General features: G+C 45.5%; 1 protein-coding gene and 1 pseudogene across 4 annotated transcripts in view; one reads left to right on the top strand and one right to left on the bottom strand.

Annotated features, from left to right (window-relative positions):
• Positions 1-22562, top strand: part of FAAH (fatty acid amide hydrolase) — a 249441-nt gene that overhangs the window by 29881 nt on the left and 196998 nt on the right. For all 4 annotated transcript variants that reach the window (XM_087667692.1, XM_087667693.1, XM_087667691.1 and 1 more), the window contains 2 exons: positions 3951-4028; positions 4460-4566. In XM_087667692.1, coding sequence (XP_087523818.1) covers positions 3953-4028; positions 4460-4566 — 183 coding nt within the window. In that variant the 5' untranslated portion in view covers positions 3951-3952. The remainder of the gene's footprint in view (positions 1-3950; positions 4029-4459; positions 4567-22562) is intronic.
• LOC148013158 (uncharacterized) lies at positions 12798-14035 on the bottom strand (annotated as a pseudogene).

The following is a 22562-nucleotide window of genomic DNA, read 5'->3' as shown; positions in this document are numbered from 1 at the left end:
AGACAAGTCCCAAAACCAGCAATATTTCTGAAATGTTCGGCTTAGTACCACCTACCAATCACTTTCCAAGCATATGCCAATGATTCAGTACCAAATCAGTACTTGAAGTCATCAATAGGAAGCATAAATTTGTACCAAATGCTCTCCCAGATATTGTATCTACAACCCGCAAATTTACTACAGCCAATGACAATAATGTTGGCAAGCCTAAATCCAAGCTCAAAACATCCCCATAATCATCTTTGAGTGCATAACATCCATGGTAGACATCAGTGCATCGTAGAAAACACCCAAAATGGTAGCCATAAACATTAGGCATAACATAATCCCTGTGAAGTGCATTCAGCCCTGTGTATTCCAGCAGCTATATCACTGTCAAAACTGAGCCAATAAATGCTCAAGGTAGTGCCAAAATGATGGCCAAGCAATAGGCAAACATCCCCAAAGTGTCCAGCATCAATTGGGCATAAATAAGCATCATGTAGGCATCCCCTCTTAGCATGGAACCTTCAGCACAGGGGGCTGCCCTGTTTTACACAGCCTGTCTACCTGTAATTTCCAGCCACTGACTGAGAGTGTGGAGCTCAAAGATCAATGCCAAGAAGCAATGCTCAACATCCAATCATTCAAAATAAGATGCCAACTTCTCAATGAGATGCCCAATGAAGAAGACAAGCTATATGATCTTAAAATGAGCTGCTGTGTGTTGGAGTAGGAGCCTGAAATCATGTGCAACTTGGTATGAATCAGCTTGGGGGGTGAGTGACAGAGCTGAGCACTCTTTAGTGCCTAGGTAGCTTGAATGGCTCCCAAAGAACCTCCACACAAAGCCTCAATAGGCATACATCAACATAGATGGGAGAGCACTGACATTCAAAGGCTGGTCACATTGAAATTTCCAGGCTCAAACAGGCTGAAACCACATTGATTCACAGCTTCCAATGCTGAGGCCAATGCCCACTTGAATGGGCTCAATGCAATGCTTGACAATGCCGTGGTGAGGTCTCAGCAAGTCCTGATGAATCCTTGGATCAAGAAGAGATCAACTCATACCTCATAGATGAGCTGCCATGACTGTCAATCCTGTAGGTATTGAACTATCTGCCGAAGCAATGCCGGGGAGCTCCTCCAAATGTCCAGCTCTAATACCAATTTGAAGAGAAGGATTCAAGAACAGAGCTTCCTCTATGCTTCAATGGAGATGCACTAGGTTGAGAGAGAAGAGAGTAGACACAACATGTGTGGGTACAATGACTTGTACCTCTTTAGGTTTTTCAAATAGTATATCAAACAGAGTACAATATCTGTAAAGGGTATGTTCACACTTGTGTAGGGGGCATAGTGACCCTTTATTGCCAACACAAAGGCAGAGTACCGCACCCTTTGTTTGATTATTATGGAGGCAATATGGTTCTGTAGTCTATTTGGTGGAGCTTGGCTTTCCCCAGACAAGACCCTCTCAGCTACACGTGGACAGCCAAAGTGCTCTAGCTCTAGCTAAGAGCCTTGTGTTTCATGCTCGCACGAAGCACATTGAGGTTTAGTACCATTACGTTCGAGAGTAGATTGTGGTTTCCAAGTTATTGGTGGCCTATTGTTCCATGGAGGACAATGCAACGGATCTCCTCATCATGAAGACCAAAGTGCTCTAGCTCTAGCTAAGAGCCTTGTGTTTCATGCTCGCACGAAGCACATTGAGGTTTAGTACCATTACGATTGAGAGCAAATTGTGGTTTCCAAGTTATTGGTGGCCTATTGTTCCATGGAGGTCAATGCAACGGATCTCCTCATCATGAAGCCTTTGCCCAAGGCTTCCATGGTTCATCACATGAGATTGTTGGGTCTTCAGACACTTCCAAGTTCTGAGAGGGGGTGTTAGCCTACCTATTTTAGGGTTGGTTAGTCTGTCATCTCTTGGTTGTGAGCTACTGGTAGAGTTTGGCGGAGACATAGGAGCTCTAAGAGTTGTGTGCTTTTCCCATGCTTTTCTTAGGTTTTCTAGTCATTTTGTTGCTCCGTGGCACATGGCGACTACTGCAGACCGCCACACCAGCATCCGTACAGCCACATCAGCATTTGTGCAGTATTTCTGTGCAGTTGGACTACATTTGTTGCAGTTGGTTGGCATTTATTGGCAGGACGACTTTTGGCTCCAAATGCAGGCTGGCCAGATTTGGGGTTTTTCAGCTATTTATAGCTGCCTCTCTCCGCTTGGCTGATCATTCTGTTCTGCAGGTTTCAGGAGCACACTTCGTCTCTGGCATTCTCCTTTGTCTCCGGTGTTGCTTCCATCATCATTCTTAGCCTGATCTGGTGCCCTCATTGATGCCTTCGGTTTCGTGCGGACTGATCAGTCCACACTGTTGTATTCAGCATTCATCTTCAGTTAGTGCAGATTTCTTTCTTCATTCTCCTATTGTCTCTCTCTTCCTTTCTCTTTGTGTCCGTGTTCTTATTCTGTTGCAGACTCTCACAATTTCATTCCTAAAACTAGCTTGTAATGTGTGTCATTGTGTCAATTGGGAAATGACACCCATTCTTAGCTCCTCTCTTCCATGGTCCTTTAGCTATGGAGGCTTGAGGCCTCTTTGTATCGAAGAGTTTGCTGACACCTTGCTTGATAGGTGTGGCTTTCTTGGTACTTGTGGGGCCTATCAAGCATCCTAAGCTGGAGGGCTGTATGGTCCGGGTGGTCATCTGGATGCATGGGAAAAAATCACTCTTGGGTTGGGTATTCCCACCAACAAAGAAGTGGAAATAGAGCATTTTTGAAGTTGAGAAACTAGTACGATCACTGTGGAAGGACAAAGAAGGGGGAAGAGACAGAATATGTAAGTCTGGGTTAAGTGTGTTGTATGATGAACATTAGAGGGAGCAAGGGAGACGGCAAAGAAAGTGTGAGAAGGATGATGAAGATGAGAAAACAAAAGGCTAGAAGATAGGCATTGGTAGGAGTGGGTGATTGCATTAGCTGGGATGGCAGGGATTGTGTCAGGGGCAGAAAATTGTGCATAGGTGAGGAAAGGCTCGCCAAGGCTCATAGGGGTAGTGGCCTAGTGAGAGTGGTTGGCGATTTGCCCGCTCAGCTGAGTCAGAGGAATAGTGGGACAGTGGTGGGCATTTTGCGGCTCAGTTATGTGTGGCCAACCGAGTTTCTGCTATTGTACCCTGTTCTATCAAGAAGTGACATTCATACCAACACTAGGCCCACACCACTTGGGTCAGCCGGCAAAAGTGAACATGACAGCAAACAAACACAAACTCAAGAGTTTAGAATTATTGCCATGTAATTTTCCTGGAGGCCAAAACATCTCATCTGCAAGCTTTGTAAAGAGCTTCTAAGCATCAAGAGTCAGCATCCCATACCATCCGCTCATAGTTTTAGTAGCATGCGAACTAAGCTGTCTTAAGGCCTAAGTTGATCATGAGGATTCCTCCTCGTGAGGTTATCCGAAGGGTCCTTTTTATTGTCTTCCTTACTTCCTCATCTTAACCTCCTCAAGTGTATTCTTCTATTGTATTGATTGGTAACACACTCTTGTTTCTGCAGTAGGTATCCTAATGCAAGCTTGAACAGCAATCCCTAATGCATTTAGACCAAAACATGCATCTTTGACATCATCTATGAGCATAATAATCAATTATCTGGATAAGGTCTTGCTGCTCGCTCAAGACGTATGAAACTCTTATCTCTAATTTTGGAAGAAACTTTATTATAGTATATATGTTTGTGTTTTGCACAAAAACATCTCTTGAAAGATATTTTCCCCTTTTTTAATTAAAAGAATAGAGATTGGAAGCATTGGAATGAATGTGTATCTGATTTCCTCAAAGACGTGTTTTTGGAAAGTTCTTTTTCCCTTTAAAACAAGAGAGAGATAAAAGCAATTTTTAAAATTTGCATAGGTAATCCATTCTCAAACTCAATGCTTTGTTTTTGAATTTTATAGAAATGGGTAAAAAATGCATGCCTTCCGTTGAGGAGGTGATTGCTAGCGAAGTATCTTATCAGCCTCAAAGAATCGAAGGTACATTTTCATATTTATAATTGTCTAATCATGCAAATTATTGATGTTTGAAATGATTGTAATGCAATTAGAAGAATATTTGTCAGCCAGTCTTATTCGAAAAGAAATTTTATTGTGAGAAAGCCTAAAGATTTTACTTATGTGCCATGATCTCTTGAAATATGCCACACAACCTCTAACACAAGGGTTTTGTACATGCTACATATGCTTAATAAGCAAATTCCATGAAGTTACATCCCTCAGTGTTCATGGGTTTTACAACCATAAGGTTTAAGAGACTGCTGCTTTTGAAATGCACTCTTTTTGACTTTTTCCTCCTTTTGGTATGTGCTAAAATGTTAGTGATATCTGTTTATCCATGAGTTTTTTCTTCCTCATGATTCGGCATTGCATTTATGTAATGATTGATATTTTGGTTTTGAACTTTCTAGCTCCTCACATCACTGGTTATGCATTGAAGTTGTCAACTTGGATCTTGGAGAGCTACTTTGGTTCTTGGATTATCTCAAGCATGCTTCACAAAAACAAGTACACAGAGGTACAATACATTTTGTCTCGCTTGTTGGTGTCAAGTTTATCTATAGAGTTCTTTTAGGCACATCTATGTTTGAATTCCAAAAGGTTTAGGAGGTATGCAAGTTTTACATGTGCAATAGCATTTCAGGTAAAGGTTGAAGGAAACTTGTTAGTTGAAACAAGCAATGTGAAATCTATGTATGTTATAGTGGACTACGACTGATCCTTGCATGGTCTGATGGCTTGATGGTAAAATATTTGGCATTTGCAACCACCAATGGGGATAGTTCAGATTTGTAGCTGTGTTAGTGTTGGGCTTGTAGGATCTTGTGTACATGAATTTCCATCCAGGACAGCCTATCCAGATGGATGCTTCCTCAGCCTCTTCCTCAACTGTAGCAGCCTTTTTCTGATTCCTTGCCCAGGCTGCTTCTAGCTCCTCCATTCCCCCAATCAGCTTGAGCTTTTGTTTGGGTTTTTGAAGTGTTCCCAAGCAGAAAGTGAATAAATGAATGGGGTCAGAGGTCATGGAGTTGAAGAACCTTGAGAGTTGAAAAAAGGAGGAGGGCCATCCACATGCATGCTGTCCACATGGTGCATTTCTTTTCTTGAAGGAAGGAAAAGTGAGAGCCTCATAGGGAATTGAAAGAATAATTGTCAGTTAGCAAAAGGAGGACCGTGAGATGGAATCCTGTGGACTTGCAAGAGAGTGAATAGAAGATGTAAGAGCTTGGGCCTTTGTGCTGCCATGAAGTAGATGGACAGTGTTACAGGCTTTTAGAGACTTGATTCACTGTTGAGAAATGGACTTTTTCTGCTGCAAGCAAGTTTTGGGACTTGTTGCTGCAGGTCTTGAAGTTGAAAATGGATGCCTCTTCTTCTTTTCTATTCTTGTTGGAGTACTGATGGTTAGTGGTGAAGGCTGTTGGTTTAGTGTTAGCAGTATGGATTGTTGTAAGCATCAGTTTGTGTCACTGTATGGAGTTAATGACGGTTTGCATGTGATTCATAGTAGTTAGGAGTTTTGGAAACGGTAAGGTAGGACACAGGTTTCAAACAAGTTTCCTACAGTATTAATTTTTAGGAAACGTCTGAAAAACGTTTCTTACCTATATAGTAAAAAATATGGGTTATAGAATACATGAAACGCTCAAAAAAATAGAGTTATAGAATCCATATACATGAAACACCCAAATAAATAATCCTACCTATCCATTATCTACGTGACCAATGATCAAATTATACAATGTAAACATACAAACAATGCCAAATCTTCAAGAAAATAGGCGTTATTGACCATTTCTAAACCACATTTCAGTTTATAACTATTAACATCACGATTCATTATCAATGAACTCATCACTCTCGTTGCTCGAGTTGGAGTTCTCAAGTAGATCCTCATGAGTGGCTATAGCGGTACTTGTATTAGCTGCATAATGGGTATGAGCTGTTGCATCTTGTAGCTGGAACCAGCATCATAAGATCCTCATAAGTCTGTAGAGTGCAAACTATCACAGGGATTGACTGGAAGGGCTATAGCCTATCATGATTCATGAATCCCAAGGTTTCAAGTATAAGGCATGATTGCAAGGGAAAAAATGCCACTTTTAGGTGCTTTCACAAGGGAAAAGATGCTTTCATGATAGGGCACACTTTTTTGGGCCAAAAAGCCACTTTCGAGCCACTCACCATTTTTGATGTATAAGAAACGCCTCAAAAAAGTAAGAAACGTTTCTTACCCATTTCGTATGTTTCCTACCTTAGGAAACACGTTTCCATGCAACTATGATGTGATTTCAGTTATCAGTCTAGAAGGAAGAAGATTGGGACTTTTGAGTGTTGCGGGTCTATGGTCTGATTTGATTGTTAGCCTGTAGGGTTTTTCATGAAAAATGATTGTCATGATTGAAACAGGATATGTTTTATTGCAGAGCAGCAACAAAAGTCAATATGCAACAGTGAATTGCAGACATTTGAGGGTAGATCAGGGATTTTTCTAGATTCGATGTCATGCTTTTAGTAGGATTTAATCTTTCTGGTGAGCAGCAATAGCATTGGGAACTGCAGGAGTAAATGACAGAAGAAAATGAGGGCTAAATTTGGAGAACATTGCTTAATTTTTGCTAAATTCAGACTTAAAGTCTTGTTTGCAGCTTTGTTGAGAGGTTTGAATGTTCTGGTTTGGTGGTCTATCAGCAGAGGAGATCTCATGGAAGTCCATGTCTTTCTATGAGCAGAGGCAGGACTCTGAATCAAGAGCCGCAGTAATATTAATTGCAAAATTGGATTGCAGAAGGTTTCTGGAAATAAAAGAGAGCAGTAGTGGGGAGGATCAGACCATCATTGAAAGCTGCAAAGCCCGTCATCCCTAAAATGGAGATCAACCTGACAGGCATACCCCGGCCACCAGGACCCTACGTGACCCGTCCACTAAGTGATGCTCTAGTCCATTACGTGGAGGAGCCTAACAAAGACAAAGCCTATATAAGCCCTTACGTCTCGTATGACGAAGAGGGCAACCCAATCCTGATGGGCTATCGACCGGTATCGGTGATGACCCAAGATCCAATCTCGTGTTGGACTTGTGGTCACCCGGGCCATATATCATCACGTTGTCCAGAGAGAAAACAAGCGAATAGGGAAAAATCCGACCTTAGATGTGTCAAGTGCAGCATCACTCACCTTTTTGCTGACTGCCCTAGATGGAAGCCATTCCTTGGCTTGGCAAACGTTCCCTCAATGCCGTTGGGGCTGTTCGGAGTAGAGACATTCGAGGGTGAGGACACACCTATCCCGTTGCATGCCATGACCAGAGCACAGACGAAGCAGACAGATATATTAGTGCTAGGGCCCAACAATTTAGATGTAGCCTCAGTAAGGAAAAAAGAGTTGATAGAGGAGGAGAAAGATTGACGCAAGGGTCACTCTTAAGACTGAGGGTGCGACAACGCTAGTAACCGGTGAGAAGGTCACGGATGCAGAGGCAGAAACTACCACTCCAAAGACGGTAGAGAAAGGGAGTGCAAAGGTAGGGGAGTATCCCCACCCTAGGCGCCAACTTAAGGCAATAGCCAAGGTCAAGGAGTGGGTAAAAGAAGCCCAAGAGCACTTGAAGGATGCTGAGCCCATCGTAGAGGACGAGGTTGAGGATATCTCTAGTGTAGGCACTCCAGTCTCACCTACATGACCAAGGTCGAGAGACGCACCCATGCCACAGGTGGTGCCACCTAGGCCAAGTCTAGATGCCACGGGCCAGTTGGTCAGTCAAAACCAATGGCCAAGGAGCACAAACCTAGGAGAGAGACAAACAATTAGCAACCTCCTCGCGACCTTAGTGACCACCCTAGTGGCACTGAGTTTAGGAGACATGCTCAGACAATGCCCCACACTATGGCAGGAATTGAAACACTAGATAGAAGAACCGATGGAGCATGCTACTGGCTGACTTGCAGGATCATGATGCAGTCACGCAAATACCCAGCTTGACACTCCACTTAGTGTCGAAGTCACTACACATTAATACCTTTTGGGAAGGCACTGAGACGCATGCAGTTTTGCCTATTCTAGTCTTGGGAGACGCCACACGGAAAGGAATCGTAGATACCAGGGTGGGAGTGAGTGTGTTGAGCCATATTGTGCTCCAGGCTTGGGGAAACCCGCCCGTTGAAACCGCTAGGTTCAACGTCACTCTAGCTAATGGAATGAAAGTAAGGCCATTTGGAGTCTTAAAAAATTGGCCAGTGAAGATCGCGGGTGTCCAGTTTTATGTGAACTTCATTGTCATGAAGGGAGTGGACTACAACATTCAGTTAGGACGACCTTGGATGAGGAATGCTCGAGTCATTGAAGATTGGGGCAATAGTCTAATGTTCCTAGGGAATCGAACAGAAGCGGTAAAGGTTGAGATGGACACTTGGAAGACAACCCCTATGGACCTGGATGTCGTCTCTGCCATGCTTAGGGGTGACACACCCATAAGGAAGTCTCGCGGATCCCTGACCAAATACATCCTTGCCCTGACAATGAGTGAGATTGGATGCACGTGCTAGCAACCATCGATCTCCCATTCTTAGACAAGGAGGAGACATACAAACAGGCTGCAAAAACCGCAAGTGTCTCAAGGAGGGAGCTCGTAGTGACCCTCTGTACAATGGCCAGAAGCTCAAGCAGCCGACCTAGACCTATCCCTTTCCATGTTTCTAGCAACAAGCTAGAACTGTATGAGGCCCTCGAGTATTTGGTGGGCAAGTTGACTGGCAATCCGCTGCTAATCTCAAACCCCTCAGAGACCTCCTAAGTGGAGATGGACTAAGGTGCATGACTTGAACTTAATGTACAATTAGGCCTTAGTTACCGACGAAGGATATACCAGAGATGAGAGTCCGGGGGATCCACTGCTAATCTCAAGCCCCTCAGAGACCTCTTGAATGCTCCTAAGTGGAGATGGACTAAGATGCATGACCTGAACTTAATGTACAATTAGGCCTTAATTACCGATGAATGACATACCAGAGACAAGAGTCCGGGGGATAACGAGCAAACATGAGAAGCCAATTTTGATGATGAGTACGAGGACTGCCACTCCAGTAGTGAGGAGACCAGAGAGAAGGTAGACACCATAGAATACGACACTGAAGGTGAGGGCATAGGCTTATTTAATGGCAGTCGCATAAAGAAGTACTATCCTCCCACACACCCGCTACATGAACCCCCTATGTTGGAAGCCCCTGTCAATGTCCGTGTATCCACCATCACTGAACTAGAGGACGAGGATGAAGAGGTAGTAGCACCAACATACCTATGCATCACGGCCACCGCTCGGCACACGCATGCTTTTGATGTCTTGATTGATGAGGGAGCTGACTTCAATGTCTTGACCTACGCTCATTGGACCCTCATTGGTCAACCACAGTCACAGCCCACCAACACTAAACTCAGCCCATTCGGGGGCAAGTTATATGTACCCCTAGGGAAGTGCAAGATTGCAGTCTCTATCGAGTCTGAGAGCCTACCAGTGTTCTTCTATGTATTACCAAATATGAAGGATGCAGGTCAAGAAACGCTATCAGGACGTACTTTCAAGAAGCAAGCACACTGCAACGTGGACTATGATCTGCAATGGATTTATCTTTTCATTGGCAACGTTTAAATTGTGACAGCTTCTAGCAAGGGCAGCAAGGCTCCACCAAAGCCTGGTATACCACTGATAGAGCCACCTAGGATTAAGCCAAAGGAGGGGGGGTCGTGAGCTATCACAACCCACCTTGACCACAAAACCATTGCCAACTAAGGCCATCCCTAAGGCTCCAGAGCCCACACTTAAAATGGGTGCCAAGGCACCAAAAACGGCCTACGCATAGCAAGCAAACACAGTCCCGTAGGGCCAACAACTATCATTTGAAACCTAAGTGACCGATCCAACGCTATCGACATAGATGCACAATCAAGCCGTGATGGATTCCCAAAGATCTGTTGCGAGCCCAAGGATACTACCAAGGCAACACTGGTATATGGGTGCCCAAGACGAGAGATCCTAGAAGCATAGCCCAACCACGACCATCAACTGCCACCCCATCTCCAAGAAGCCCCACTCCTGCTAAGGCAAGGAACACCCAGGAAACCCGAGTTGCAAAGCCCATAGAACCCGTGACAATTGCGGTAAAAAAAACCCCAACCAATATATCGACCGAAACAGTAGCTTGATATCTCGGAATCATCTAAGTCCAGAGAACTTGGCACCCTAGTGGCTACGTAAGAGTGAAGCGATGCATCGTCCATGCCACTGGAGCCACCCTCAGTACCCCCCAAAGCAGCGCTGGACACACGGATCGGACTAGGGAGTTATCGTTAGATCCAGCACTACCTAGTTTGCCACCCCTTGAACCATTACTGTCTAGCTCAATTCCACCCCAACCACCAATTGGTCTTAGGCCTTCCTACGAGCGACGTTCATTTCTATCGGTGGCCAAGGACCTTGCTGAGAATACGGGAGATGACTTGGTGACTTGCATCAAGCTCTTGGATAACACCTTTACCACGTTCGCTAGGAGCTACAAAAGACTTGACCTCGGCTTTCTTGATGAACCCCTTGCCTCTGAGGTTCGTTCCTTATCCTGCACTTGGGAAGAATATGAGTTTATAACCACCCCCAAAGTCTCAAAGGATTTGATCGATAATGGTGAAATCTCAAAAGAGCACGCATTCATTAGACGATTAATAACATCCTACCACAAGCCCCAAAGGCTTGTGTCAACCGTTGAGATTGAGAAATTTACTCGCCTCGTTGACTCTAACTCCTTGTTTCTATAAAAATGGGTTAACCTACGTCTCCAATGGGAGAAGCGAGGTTGCCAAATAATGACTAATGCTGAGCAACGACGTGCCGTCAAGACAACTGAGTATGACCTTGGCTTACGTAGCACCAACCTTGTAGGGTCTTGGCCACCACTCACTCCAAACACCTAGACGACCAGGTCTTGGCCCATCCTTACATTGATCGTATCTTTACGGAAGAAGGATACCACTCGCTCCAAACACCTAGACGACCAGGTCTTGGCCCATCCTTACATTGATCGTATCCTTACGGAAGAAGAGCTACATGTGGCTAGCCGCATAAACTCGGGTGACTTTTTAACCGATGTCGTGACTTACATTACCCAAGTATGCATTAGCCCTCGTAATCTCGATTGTCATGCCCAATTGGAATACAACCCTGATTTCTATAATTGGCTGATGCCCAAGTAAATAGCACCCTACGGTGCTTAAATGTCTTGCCTCTTCCATGTCCAATCCTAGAAAGGATTTTTCTCATTTCCAAGGGGGGAGGAGGTAAAGTTGAAGAAAGGTGAAATCAAGGAAAAGTGTCATAAGGTCTTGGAAATGAATAGAAGAGCTCAAGGGGAAATTCTTTTTGTTGCTTAAAGCATGTTCTTCTTGCCATAAAAGCATGATCTATTCCTGTTTATTTTCCAGCAAGAAAATGTCTTAGGAATACTAATGGTGAACCATGATATATGACAGGAACCTAAAATGGCAGGGCAAGATAAAGGCAACAAGCTTCCGTTCACAGAGGAAGAGCAAGCTAAGTATGGCTTGACGGTAGAAATGAAGAGCTACAGCGAGTTCACATTCAAGCATGCCGTGAACCTAGAGGACATCATCATGGAAGAGCCACCCATAAAATGACTCGTGGACGAGTGCAACGTGTAGAAGTATGTAGAAAAGGTTAGGCAGGCAGTCAACTACGAAAAATGCACAGAATTTTTGAGGGGCTTCAATGCTGAAAGGAACTGTGGCATGGTGACAATTAGGAAAGGGGAAGAAGCCCACCAAGTAGAGGTGGAATTGAGCCCTGAGGTGGTGATGAAGGCCCTAAGCTTAACTAGTAGGACCAAGTGATGCCCAAAAAGGGACGTGTATAGCATGCTAGGGATGAACAAGGCTGTGGTACACACAGTGGATGGGGTAAGTTTAGCGGATATTCCAAATCCTGAGATCAAGCTGCAGGCAAAGATGGTCCATACTCTCTTTTCTAGTCAAAGGTACAATGCCCTTATGAACAGAATCGGGGTGCTGTTGTTGGAGAGCATCACAGTGGGATTCCCAGACGAAATAGATTGGAACGCGTTCGTGGGCAAAACTATTGAAAGCTCAACAAAAGCTTTGACCACTGGTAGAATGGTAGCAGGAGGAGAATCCCCGACCTCCACAACAAGATCAGTTCGAAAGAAGTCCTCCTCCAAAGCATCCACCATCAGGTTCAGTGGGATCCTAACGACCATCATCTAGGAGGCCTTGAAGGACACAGAGAAAGGTGGAGAGGGAGTAGGGGAAACCCCTAACCGATTGCCTCACCATGAACAAGTGCAGTCAAGCAAAAGGACTATAAGTGATAAGGAAGAGCAGGAGATGCGGTCTGGCCAAGGAGAGCCAAAGGCAGAGACGAAGGGAACCCCATCAAAGTTGAAGAAGGAGACAAAAGAAACGATGACAAGGGAGGAATGGGCCGAGTTGAGAAAGGCCCAAAAAGAGTTCAAGAGGGCTGAAGATGAAATGAAATGAAGTGATAAATTAACGTCTACAAAAGGTTAAAATGACCTATGAGACCATGAGTTACAATCATGTGTATGATGGCACAACTGTCTGGGAAAAATATGTATGTAGCACAAAGAAAAATAAGAAAGGAAACTAACTATAGCTGTGTGTAAAACATAGAGCTCTATCTAGTAACAATGAGCTCCAAATGGTACAGTCTCATGTGGGTATGGAGGACCTAGCTCTAGCCCGAGCAATAATCCCCTGTATCCGCCTATGGAGGTGTCATCGGTGTTTGTGCCGAGGCCTAGGACGTTTGGATTGGCTAAGCTGAACGGCTCGATCAATTAGTACTCCTTGTCTGTGTGTGGACTGTGGCGGTGAGAGAGGCTCTCGTGTGGACTGTGGCTGTAGCTGTATTGAAGTCTTTTGAGTCTCCTTTGCAAAGAAGTTTGTGAGCTGCCTCTGTGAAGGGCCTCGATGACCTAGGGTAGCTGTACTCTTGAGGCGCATGTCACGAAGCCGTCGTATCTCAAGAAGAAAGAGGCCAAGGCATCGCTGATCGGTAAAATCCATGACTCTGGATAGTGGTCCAACTCCGTCTCTAAAGAGACAGTGGAAACGACCACGGACCTCATAATACGTTGGGCAGTGGCAAATATAATACTTCTCTGTCTCTTGCTCTAATTGACATATCTGGCATATGCGCTCCTCTGGTGGGATGGATCTATATCTGCCAGTCTCAATCTCTAGTTGATGTGAGGAGGTGTGCAACTGGCCAATAGTACATCTGATCCCATGGGAAAGGTGGGTGTCCATGTATCTCGGGTGAACAATAAATCCATCATCTGTAGTATGAAGGAAATGCACACGGTAGAAAGCCATCTTTGTCCCTAGTTCCTACCATGGCATCAACCATGTTTGCCTGATATCTAACTGGGTAAGATCCATCCTGATGATCTTGCAGATCTCTAACCTGCTCAGATCAAGAGATGTTGCATCAAGGGAGTACTGGAAGGGGGTAACTTGTCCATGCTAAAGCCATGCAGCTCAAAGCAGGCCGACATCTGTGCATACCAACATGGAGTATCACTCTCTCTGGCAAGCTGCTTGGAGGACTCAAGGGCCAACCGTGCATATTTGTGTCTGGGTAAGTCCCATAGGCTATGTATGTATGCAACCGACTGAGTAAGGGCCTCTACCACAATCGGTTTAGTTGTTAGCTCGGCTTTGATAATCTCATGTGGCACTGAGGCCTTACATCTGATCATCTTGGATATCATGGACACTAGGGGTTTCTCCATCGACCTCCATCCGTCATAAGTGCGCCCTGATCTGCTATGGTGGTCAAGACTAGGCCCCCATATCTGTACTCCATAAAGTAGTGTGGATTTGACCAGTGTATCGAAGAGCCATAGCTTGGTACCGGGTTCTTGGGATTGCACCTGTGAGCACATCCTCTCCAAACCACCTAGTGCTATGTATCCCCGAGTCAGTCTAGAGAAGAGCCAAGAGAGAGGTAGAAGAGCTAAAAAGAAAGGAAGATGCAGACATGGTGGAGGTCATGCACAAGTTTGTAGTAGAGGAGGCCTACGGTTCCAGAGGAATGGCCACCTTGAGCCCACAGCACGAAGGCGAACTAGGCGGCAACGCTGTAGTAGCCCCAGTCGTTGCGGAAAAGGGCAAGGCCTCGTTGCACCCCCTCCCTTCAACTCTCACACCTCAAACCGCTGTCACCACCTCCACCATAGAGGAGCCAGCGTCTGCCATGGACACCACTCGACTCATGTCCATGATGCAGTTCCTAGTCACAAAAGTACGAGAGATGGCGCCAGGGACAGGAGCCAAAAGGTTGTCTGTGGCGGACACCGAGTCTAGGCAGGACCCAGAGCGGCCAAAGTTGGAAGTGTCCACCATAGCATTGTCAACGATGCCCCCGGCCACGGACTATGACGCCTATGTGGCTAAACTCCTAGCCCAACTAGAGAGGGCCAAGGAAGAGAAGAAGGCCGTTGCTGTGGAGTAGAGACCGAAAGAGAGGTTGCGGCAACTCTATGACTAGAGATGACACGGCAAGCCTCTGAGCATTAGAAAGAAATTCGGAGCTTGAAAGAGCAACTTAGTGCCCAAGAAAAGAAGGCTAAAAAAAATGAAGATCGCCTAAGGCAAAGACTAGACGATGAAGCCCAAGACTTGGTGGCGGAGCAGCGGGGCCACAAGTGGCTCATCCAACAATATGTTGAGCTCCAGCAGCAAATGGTACAGGTGGAAGCTATGCATGCAGAACTACAGGGAATCCCGCAAGAAGGAGATCGGGCACCAAAAGAACAACGCCAAGAATAGGAGGATGCCCTGGTATTCCAGTTGTGGACGGCAATGGAAGAGCAAGGAAGGCTGGAGAGAGAAATAGAAGCTGTGTCAGAAATGAGGGACAAGACCAGTGACAAAGCTACAGGAAGCCTACAAGACGACTTGAAGAACGCCCGGGAGGAGGTGGAGGCACTAATGGCTGTGGCCATGACTGAAAGAAAGCTGCATCAGGCAGAGCTTGAAAGTTGTACGCAAACTACTGAAGATCTATCAGAATGGATCGCAGAAGCCTATCAATAGTACTCTATGGGTGAGCAAGGTAGGAGGATGGTCGAGGAGCAGTTGAACTGTCGGGATAAGGAGAAGACCCAGATGATGGAAATCTGGAGCGAGTAGCAACAAGTGGTAATGATGCTGTATTAGGAGATGGAGAGGGGTAAGGAAGGCATGGAAGAAAAGGCACAACAGTGGGAGGAACGTAACCTCGAAAGAGTGCAGGGACTGACAGAGCACCTGGCAGTATTGGAATGTGAGAGGGTGCTCACAGAGTCCAGAGCTGAGGCCGCTGAAGCGTGCTCCAACACGCAGAGGCAAGCGTTTTTGAGCACTATGCTTCATGTCACACAAGTTGAAGGCGAGGACTCGGTGGAGAGAATGAGGAAGCTGGAACAACTAGAGCTTTAAGATATGCCTGCAAGAGCGTACACTTTTAACTGGCACGGGCATAACCAAGGAGCAGCAACATAACTACTTGTGACAAGCGGACCTCTCCACCGATGAGCTTTGGGAACTTGGATTCGAGGAACAAGAGCAGCCCCACCCACCCCCAATCCAACTCCCTGTGGAACAAGACATCGAGGAAGAGCTTGACCTCAAGTAAGCATTCGAAGAAGAACCGCAGATCCGGGAGGCTAGTCTGCCCTTACCTAATCTACCCCCAGAAGAGTGGGAGGGTACCCAAGTTTCCGAGCGTGTTATTGCTGCAAGAAGAAGAAGACGTGAACTTGTGGAGCAAGCCCAACAAAGGGCGCAAGCACGGCCACAACAGCTTCTTGACGAGCCCATGCTACCACGTGAGGATCACTACCCTGTTAATTGGCTATAGGAGTTGACTATTTGGCAATAACAAGAGCTCCAATCCCTACCCTTAAAGTTCTCCTCCTCTTTCCACGGACCTTAAATTGAGTCTTACCCTTGGAAGTAGTGAAAGGAATCATTCATTTGGGCAGTACCCTAGCGAACCGATGGGTCGAGGAGCAGAGCATCATCATCACCCAATGGAGGCAGGAGCCCACGGACTATCGGCATGACAAGGTCTATCAGGTTCCCAAAACTGTCCAAGGCTACGAGGTGCAACCAAAGTGGCGGAGGAGGTTTTGGGACACCAATTTCGATGCATGGATGGCTTTCTGCGGCACGCTATAGGAAGAATGGAATGATCCTGCCTACATGCCCTACCCTCACGGACACGGAGTGGATTACGATAGGGGGGTGCATGGCAGGTATGACTTTTTGAAGATCTACAATGTCAATGCAACAACTCTGAGGGAATGTATGACCTTTAGAGTAGGGGACTTGCGCCCTTCTATTAACTTCTTCCTCGAGGATTTCTCTTCCTGCCCGGACCCAGCCTTCATAACCACTTGTAATTACCTGAGGATCATTAGGTTTCTGCTTAAACAAAAGCCAATAGTTGAGGAAGCCCACCTCCCCCCTCTTTTTTGACATTAACCTAGGAATAGATAGCTGTGCTATGGATACGATGAGGGCAACCTTATTTCTCTCGTTTTACATGAGAATCCTTGAAGACATGAATGATAGCCACTTTACAAGGTGTAGCCACCCTTTTTTGTCAACAACACCTCTCAATGTGAGGGCTAACATCAAGGAATACTTGCAGAGCCTCGTCTTCTTGACTAAATCCCTAAGACCACATTGCAACTCGTTTGAGGAAGATCAGGGTAGAGTCTGAGAGTACCCCCCGTGGGGAAAAAAAAAAAAAACACTTTGCACGCCACAAGTTACTGCACCTAGTGTTTTCATACCCAGCCCCACCCCCCACGACACATGCTCAGGGCACAACAAGGGCAGGACACACCTAGGGAGGTACCACTTGCCTATGGTTAGACTTGTCACTCTAAGCTCCACGCACTGCACCCTCCGTCTACACCAAGTGGGTCCTCAAGTGTCAGACACCATCAAGGGCTTGCCCAAGGTAGACCCATCTCCCAATTCCACCACATCGGCACCATGCACCCCACGGTCAGGCAGACACACCCCGGGTAGTGCACTTCTTTTCTTTTCAAGTACCTCTGAATGCCCTGCCACCAGCTTTAGAGACTCCATCATCCATGCAATGCCCTCCCCATTCTATGCCATGTGCCATCAGACAAAGCACAACCAACCAAGGGGCGAATGCAACAGCCATTATTAGAAAGTAAATAAACAAGCTCATTGGGAACAACGCAAGTGAACTCAGCCATGGAGAGTTAAATGATGGATCCATCTAGCATCATTTTTAATCTCAAAGATGGACCCGTCCCTCAACATTCCTCCAATACCAAAGATTATATCCAACGCCAGGGCCTCTGAGTTCCATAAATCCCTTCAACACTAGGGATCATATCCAACGCCAGGGCCTCTCAGTTCCAAAATCCCTCCAATACCAGGGCCCCTACCCAGCCCAAGGGCCTTCCAGTTTCATAAATCCCTCTAACAGGTCTAGAAATTCCTCCAACACGCCTCCACCACGGTATGTCCACAACCCGAGCAGTATGTGAACATTTCCCTATGAGTTGGTCAGACAATACTATAATCCCGCTATTTAAAAATGGTAATCCCCTGATTCCTAGCAACTACAGAACTATTATAATCGGTCATACTTTGGCCAAGATATATGGATCTATCTTGGAGCATGAACTCAGTGAGTGGGCTGAAATGCAAGGCAAGAGAGCACAAGGACAGGCAGGTTTCAGACGAGGATATACCACGCTGGACCATATTCTCACACTTAGAGCCACTATGGAGGAGGGTCAAACTCGAGACAAGAGGATTTATTGTTGCTTTGTAGACTTTTGCAAAGCTTTTGATAAAGTGCCTTGTACACATATCATGCAACGATTGCAGGACATTGGAGTATCAAAGGGTAGACGATGGGGTGTCTATGCATTATATGAGATAGTGACAGGTCATGTACGAGCACCTGGGGGGCTTTCAGAGAGGATTGACAATATCATAGGAGTGAAAGAAGGATGTCCACTTTCACCCACATTGTTTGGTCTATACATAGATGAAGTGTTTGATTACATAGAGCGAGGAGGAGGAGCTAGAGCCAGCCTGGCAGGGGTGCTGATACCGATATTTGTAGAGATAAAGACATCACAGTGAACCTTGGGAAGACCAAAACCATGGTTTTCAATATTCAGCAGCATGGGTGACTAGATCTATGTACCAGTTCACATTTGGGGGAGACATACTGGAGCATGTGAGGGAATATGTCTATTTGGGAGTCACCTTCTCTGGCCCACGTTTTTCTTTGAGAGGGGCATCAGAGGCACGTCTAGCACGTGGATATGCAGCACTAGGGGCACTCGAGAGTCAATGTGCCCACATACAGATCCAGGAGGCTTGCACCAAACTCTGGTTGTTTGACACCCTAGTCACACCTACATTACTATATGGAGCAGAGGTTTGGGGTTGCAGCTTGTACCACAGGTGTCTTAGCCCACTCACTAACCAGATTGGAATAGAGAGGGATTATTATGATGGTTGGGATAGCGTAGAAAGGCCATTGATCATGATTATAGCACGCATGATTAGGAGTAAGGCCTCCACTCCACATCCCATTGTCAGAGCAGAGCTAGGGGCAACACCTATAGTTATGAAGGCACTCTTCAGGGCAGTGACCTTTTGGCACAGACTATGGGAACGTCCATGCCATAGATACTCTAGATTGGCACTAACCTCATCTAGACAACTAGCAGTTGGAGGCGAGAAGAACTGTTGGCTTTCACAGATGACTATTTGGATGAGCCTACATTGTTTGGATATTGACTGTCTTCCACCTTTGGATTATAGCCTTGACTGCTCTACACTTTCTCTCAGCCGATCAGAGTTGAACCACGTGATCAGAGCTGATATCTTGAGGATTGAGACAGCAAGGACATGGATCCATCCACCACTGCTTCTAGGATCAAGGATGGAGTTCTACACGAGTCATTTCTTATGTCTCTCTGATGATGGTTTCACTATTCGGCCAGCATATATGGACACTCATCTCTCCCATAGCCTACGGGTTGCTATCGGACAGATTCGCACCTCCTCACATAGACTTCAAATGGAGACAGGCAGATGGACAAATACCCTAGCAGAGGATAGAACTTGCCAGCTCTATGGTCGAGAGCCTGAGACGAAGGAGCACTACATATACAGATACACAGTATACTATGACATACAAGGATGGTACCACTAGGCCACACAGTGGTGTCACATTGGATAGAGCCACTTCCCTTCGTCGAGCACGATGACCCCGTCTACTAGGACCACGTCTGAGGAGGCTACACCACAGTCAGATTAGAGCCATTATCACGAGAGACCGTAGACTCACCACTAGGCATATCAGTGAAGTAGCTAAGGACCGCATCATAGCTGAGATCATGTGCAAATCTTGAGATCACCTACAACCCATAGTCCCCACTACACTTTTGTACATGGTTCTATCAGATCTGGTTCTCCTTTCCTTTCCTTTTCTTTTCTATTGATGGAATAACACTACACATGTTTCAACCCTAGTATAGTCCCATCATATAGTTATTTTCAGTATTGTTTCATAGGCCACCCACTTATTTGTAATATTATCTTTACCTTACTGATGCGATGACATTAGACATGGATGTACTCTGGATTTTGTCTCATTGGCCTTATGTCGACGTTAATATACCAAACCCACTTCCTTCAGGTATCTGAGGATGGTTTCATCACCTAACCCAATTACATGGACACACAGCTGCCTCATGGACTACGCACAGTTATTGGTCACATCCACATCTCATCCCACCACCTAAGGATTGAGACAGGCAGATGGGAGGGTATATAGACAGAGGAACGCATATGCCCACTATGCAACAGAGAGCCAAAGACAAAGGAACACTATATCTGCCGATGCACTGTATTTTATGATATACAAGGTAGATACCACTGTCTGTTTCGAGAGGGTTTTAGACCCCTGAGACGGAGATGCTTGGGATTCTTCCTCTTGGAGCTCCAGAGGCGCAGAGCAACAATTCTATGGAGTAGGAGGCCCCCACAGCTTGGCTCACATAGACAGAGAGAAATCCACTGACTTTTTCACTGATACACGACAGAGTATGGAAGATACCACTACTACTGCCACACAGCCTACAGGAGTACATCATCATTGGACCTCAGCTTCTGTAGGTGTCCCTTTGGATAGAGCAGCGGCACTTAGCCGGTCTAGGTGCCCACGTCCACCTGGACGAAGGCCTAGACATCCATACCACATACAAATTAAAGCCATCATTGAGTGCCACAGGAGACAGATGCCGAGACGCCTCAGCCATGCAAAGATACACCTCCTTAGAGGACAAACATCTCATTGATGGAGAGTTTTCCTTTTTCTACTTTCACTTTTAGATCATTGACATGTTTCCCTTTTTTAGGACACTATTTCATTTTTTCAATCTTGTACGCATGTTTTTCATATTTTCTCGTTTCAGATGAGAAACACACCTTCATTGTATGTATTGCTTTGGTCTCATAGGCCACATTGGCCTTTTAGAGACGTTAATATACTCTCTCTCTCTCTCTCTTTCTCTCTCACACTCTCTCAGTTACTCTCACTTGCCTACTCACTCCTCGAGCTGCTACTCACTCCTGCAGTTGAGTTCCAACAACTGGTATGAGAGCATTAGGTTCTGCACACTTCTCGAGACCAAATGGTAGCTAACAACACAATTAGCTCGCGAATAGGTGGAGCAGGAGTCGTGGCGTTTAGTAGGCAACTGATTGGTAGGTGCTCGTGATTGGGCAGTTGGTGTGGACCAGGTTTTGAGGTAGGTGTTGAGCGTGTGGCAACTAGTAGGCAATTAGTTGACGTGTAGGCGACTGGGTTGCGTGGTGAGAGGCTGCAGTGGCGGGCATGTAGTAGGTGCAATGACTAGGTGATGGCACAACGACATGATGGCAGTGGTCGCATGACAGGCGACGCCAGTGGCCAAGTGACGTAATGGGGTAGGGTCAATGGACAAGCGACGTGATGGGGCAGGGTCAATGGACCCCGACACACACCCCCCCCAAGTTAGGTTTTAAAAGAAATTTTAATTTTCTTTTAACCTTTTCAATTACCCCTTGCCTTAACGGGGTTCGCACATTGGAAGCACAGTCTTCAAATCTATGCAAAACTGGCCCAAAAATTTGGGGCTTTTCCTAGATTTGATCCCACTTGTGCTTGGCAGTGACATTCGTGTCAGAAATTGTAGACATTTGCTTGTTGACCTCAATCAAATTGGGGATTTTGTCAAATTTGTCGGAATTTTACTCATTTGAGTAAAATTTCCTGACATCGGACCCAGAAAAATTGGGGCTTTTTATGCATTGGTGAAATTTTGCTTAGCTGGGTTAGATTGGCTGACATTTATGCATTGTTGGACCTGGAATTTTAGGGTTTTGTACAGAATTCGGTAAATTTCTGCACTATTTGCTCGTGTGGTGACTGGTTTATGTATAAACAGGTGAGATTTATTACTGTTTGAGGAAGAACAGTAGTGTATTTGCTGGTTCAGCTTGTGCTTCTGCAGTTCAATGCATTTACTCTTGTGTTCGTGATAAAAATGGCTGCAACTTCTTCCAGTTCAGACATTAAGAGTTTGATGGAAATCAAACCGTTCGATGGTCATGGCTTTGACCTTTGGAAAGACAATATGCAATGCATATTGTTCTTAAAGGATTGTGAGGATGCTTTGCAGGAAGATAAACCTACACAAATGTTTGATGCAGATTGGGCCAGAGTTAACAAAAAGGCTGTGGCTTATAGAAAGATGGGTGTCACTGATGACATTTTGACAGACATTAAGGGTTTAGATACAGGTTATGCAATATGGGAGAATTTGAAAATTACCTACAAGATTACCACACCTATTAATCAGGTGCATTTTACGCTTCAGTTGGTGAATATGTGACCGATGAGTCCAAGCTTGCAACTGAGCACTTGAGTGCATTTACTGGCATTTTAAATTAGCTCAAGGATGCAAATTTGGATTTTGATGATAAGTTGAGGGCGATTTTTCTAATCATGACACTGCCTGATTCTTGGGAGACCTTGGTGGTTTCTCTCAGCAATAATCCCAATCTCTCATATGATGGTGTGAGGGGTTCAATCTTGAATGAAGAAATTAGACGTATGTCTAGTGGAGAAGGTAGCGACTGAGCTGATAATGTAAGAGGCAGGGCTGAAAAGAAAAATTCAAATGTTAGATAGAGAAATCGAAGCAAGAGAAAAGGAAAGGAAAAGAGTGACATTACTTGCTATTAGTGTGGTCAAAAGGGCCACAAGAAGCCGGATTGCAGGTACTACAAGAAGGAACAAGAGAGAAAGAAGAACTGCAGGAGAAAAAAAAAGAAAGAGGATAAGACAGATGCATCTGAGGCAGCCAAAGG

This window comes from Lygodium microphyllum, chromosome 26, assembly GCF_053477565.2.
Source record: "Lygodium microphyllum isolate KBCC chromosome 26, Lygodium_microphyllum_v1.1.10, whole genome shotgun sequence".
NCBI classification, from domain to species: Eukaryota; Viridiplantae; Streptophyta; class Polypodiopsida; order Schizaeales; family Lygodiaceae; genus Lygodium; species Lygodium microphyllum.
Note: the sequence above shows the minus strand (reverse complement) of the source record. Positions and strands in the feature narration are given on the sequence as shown.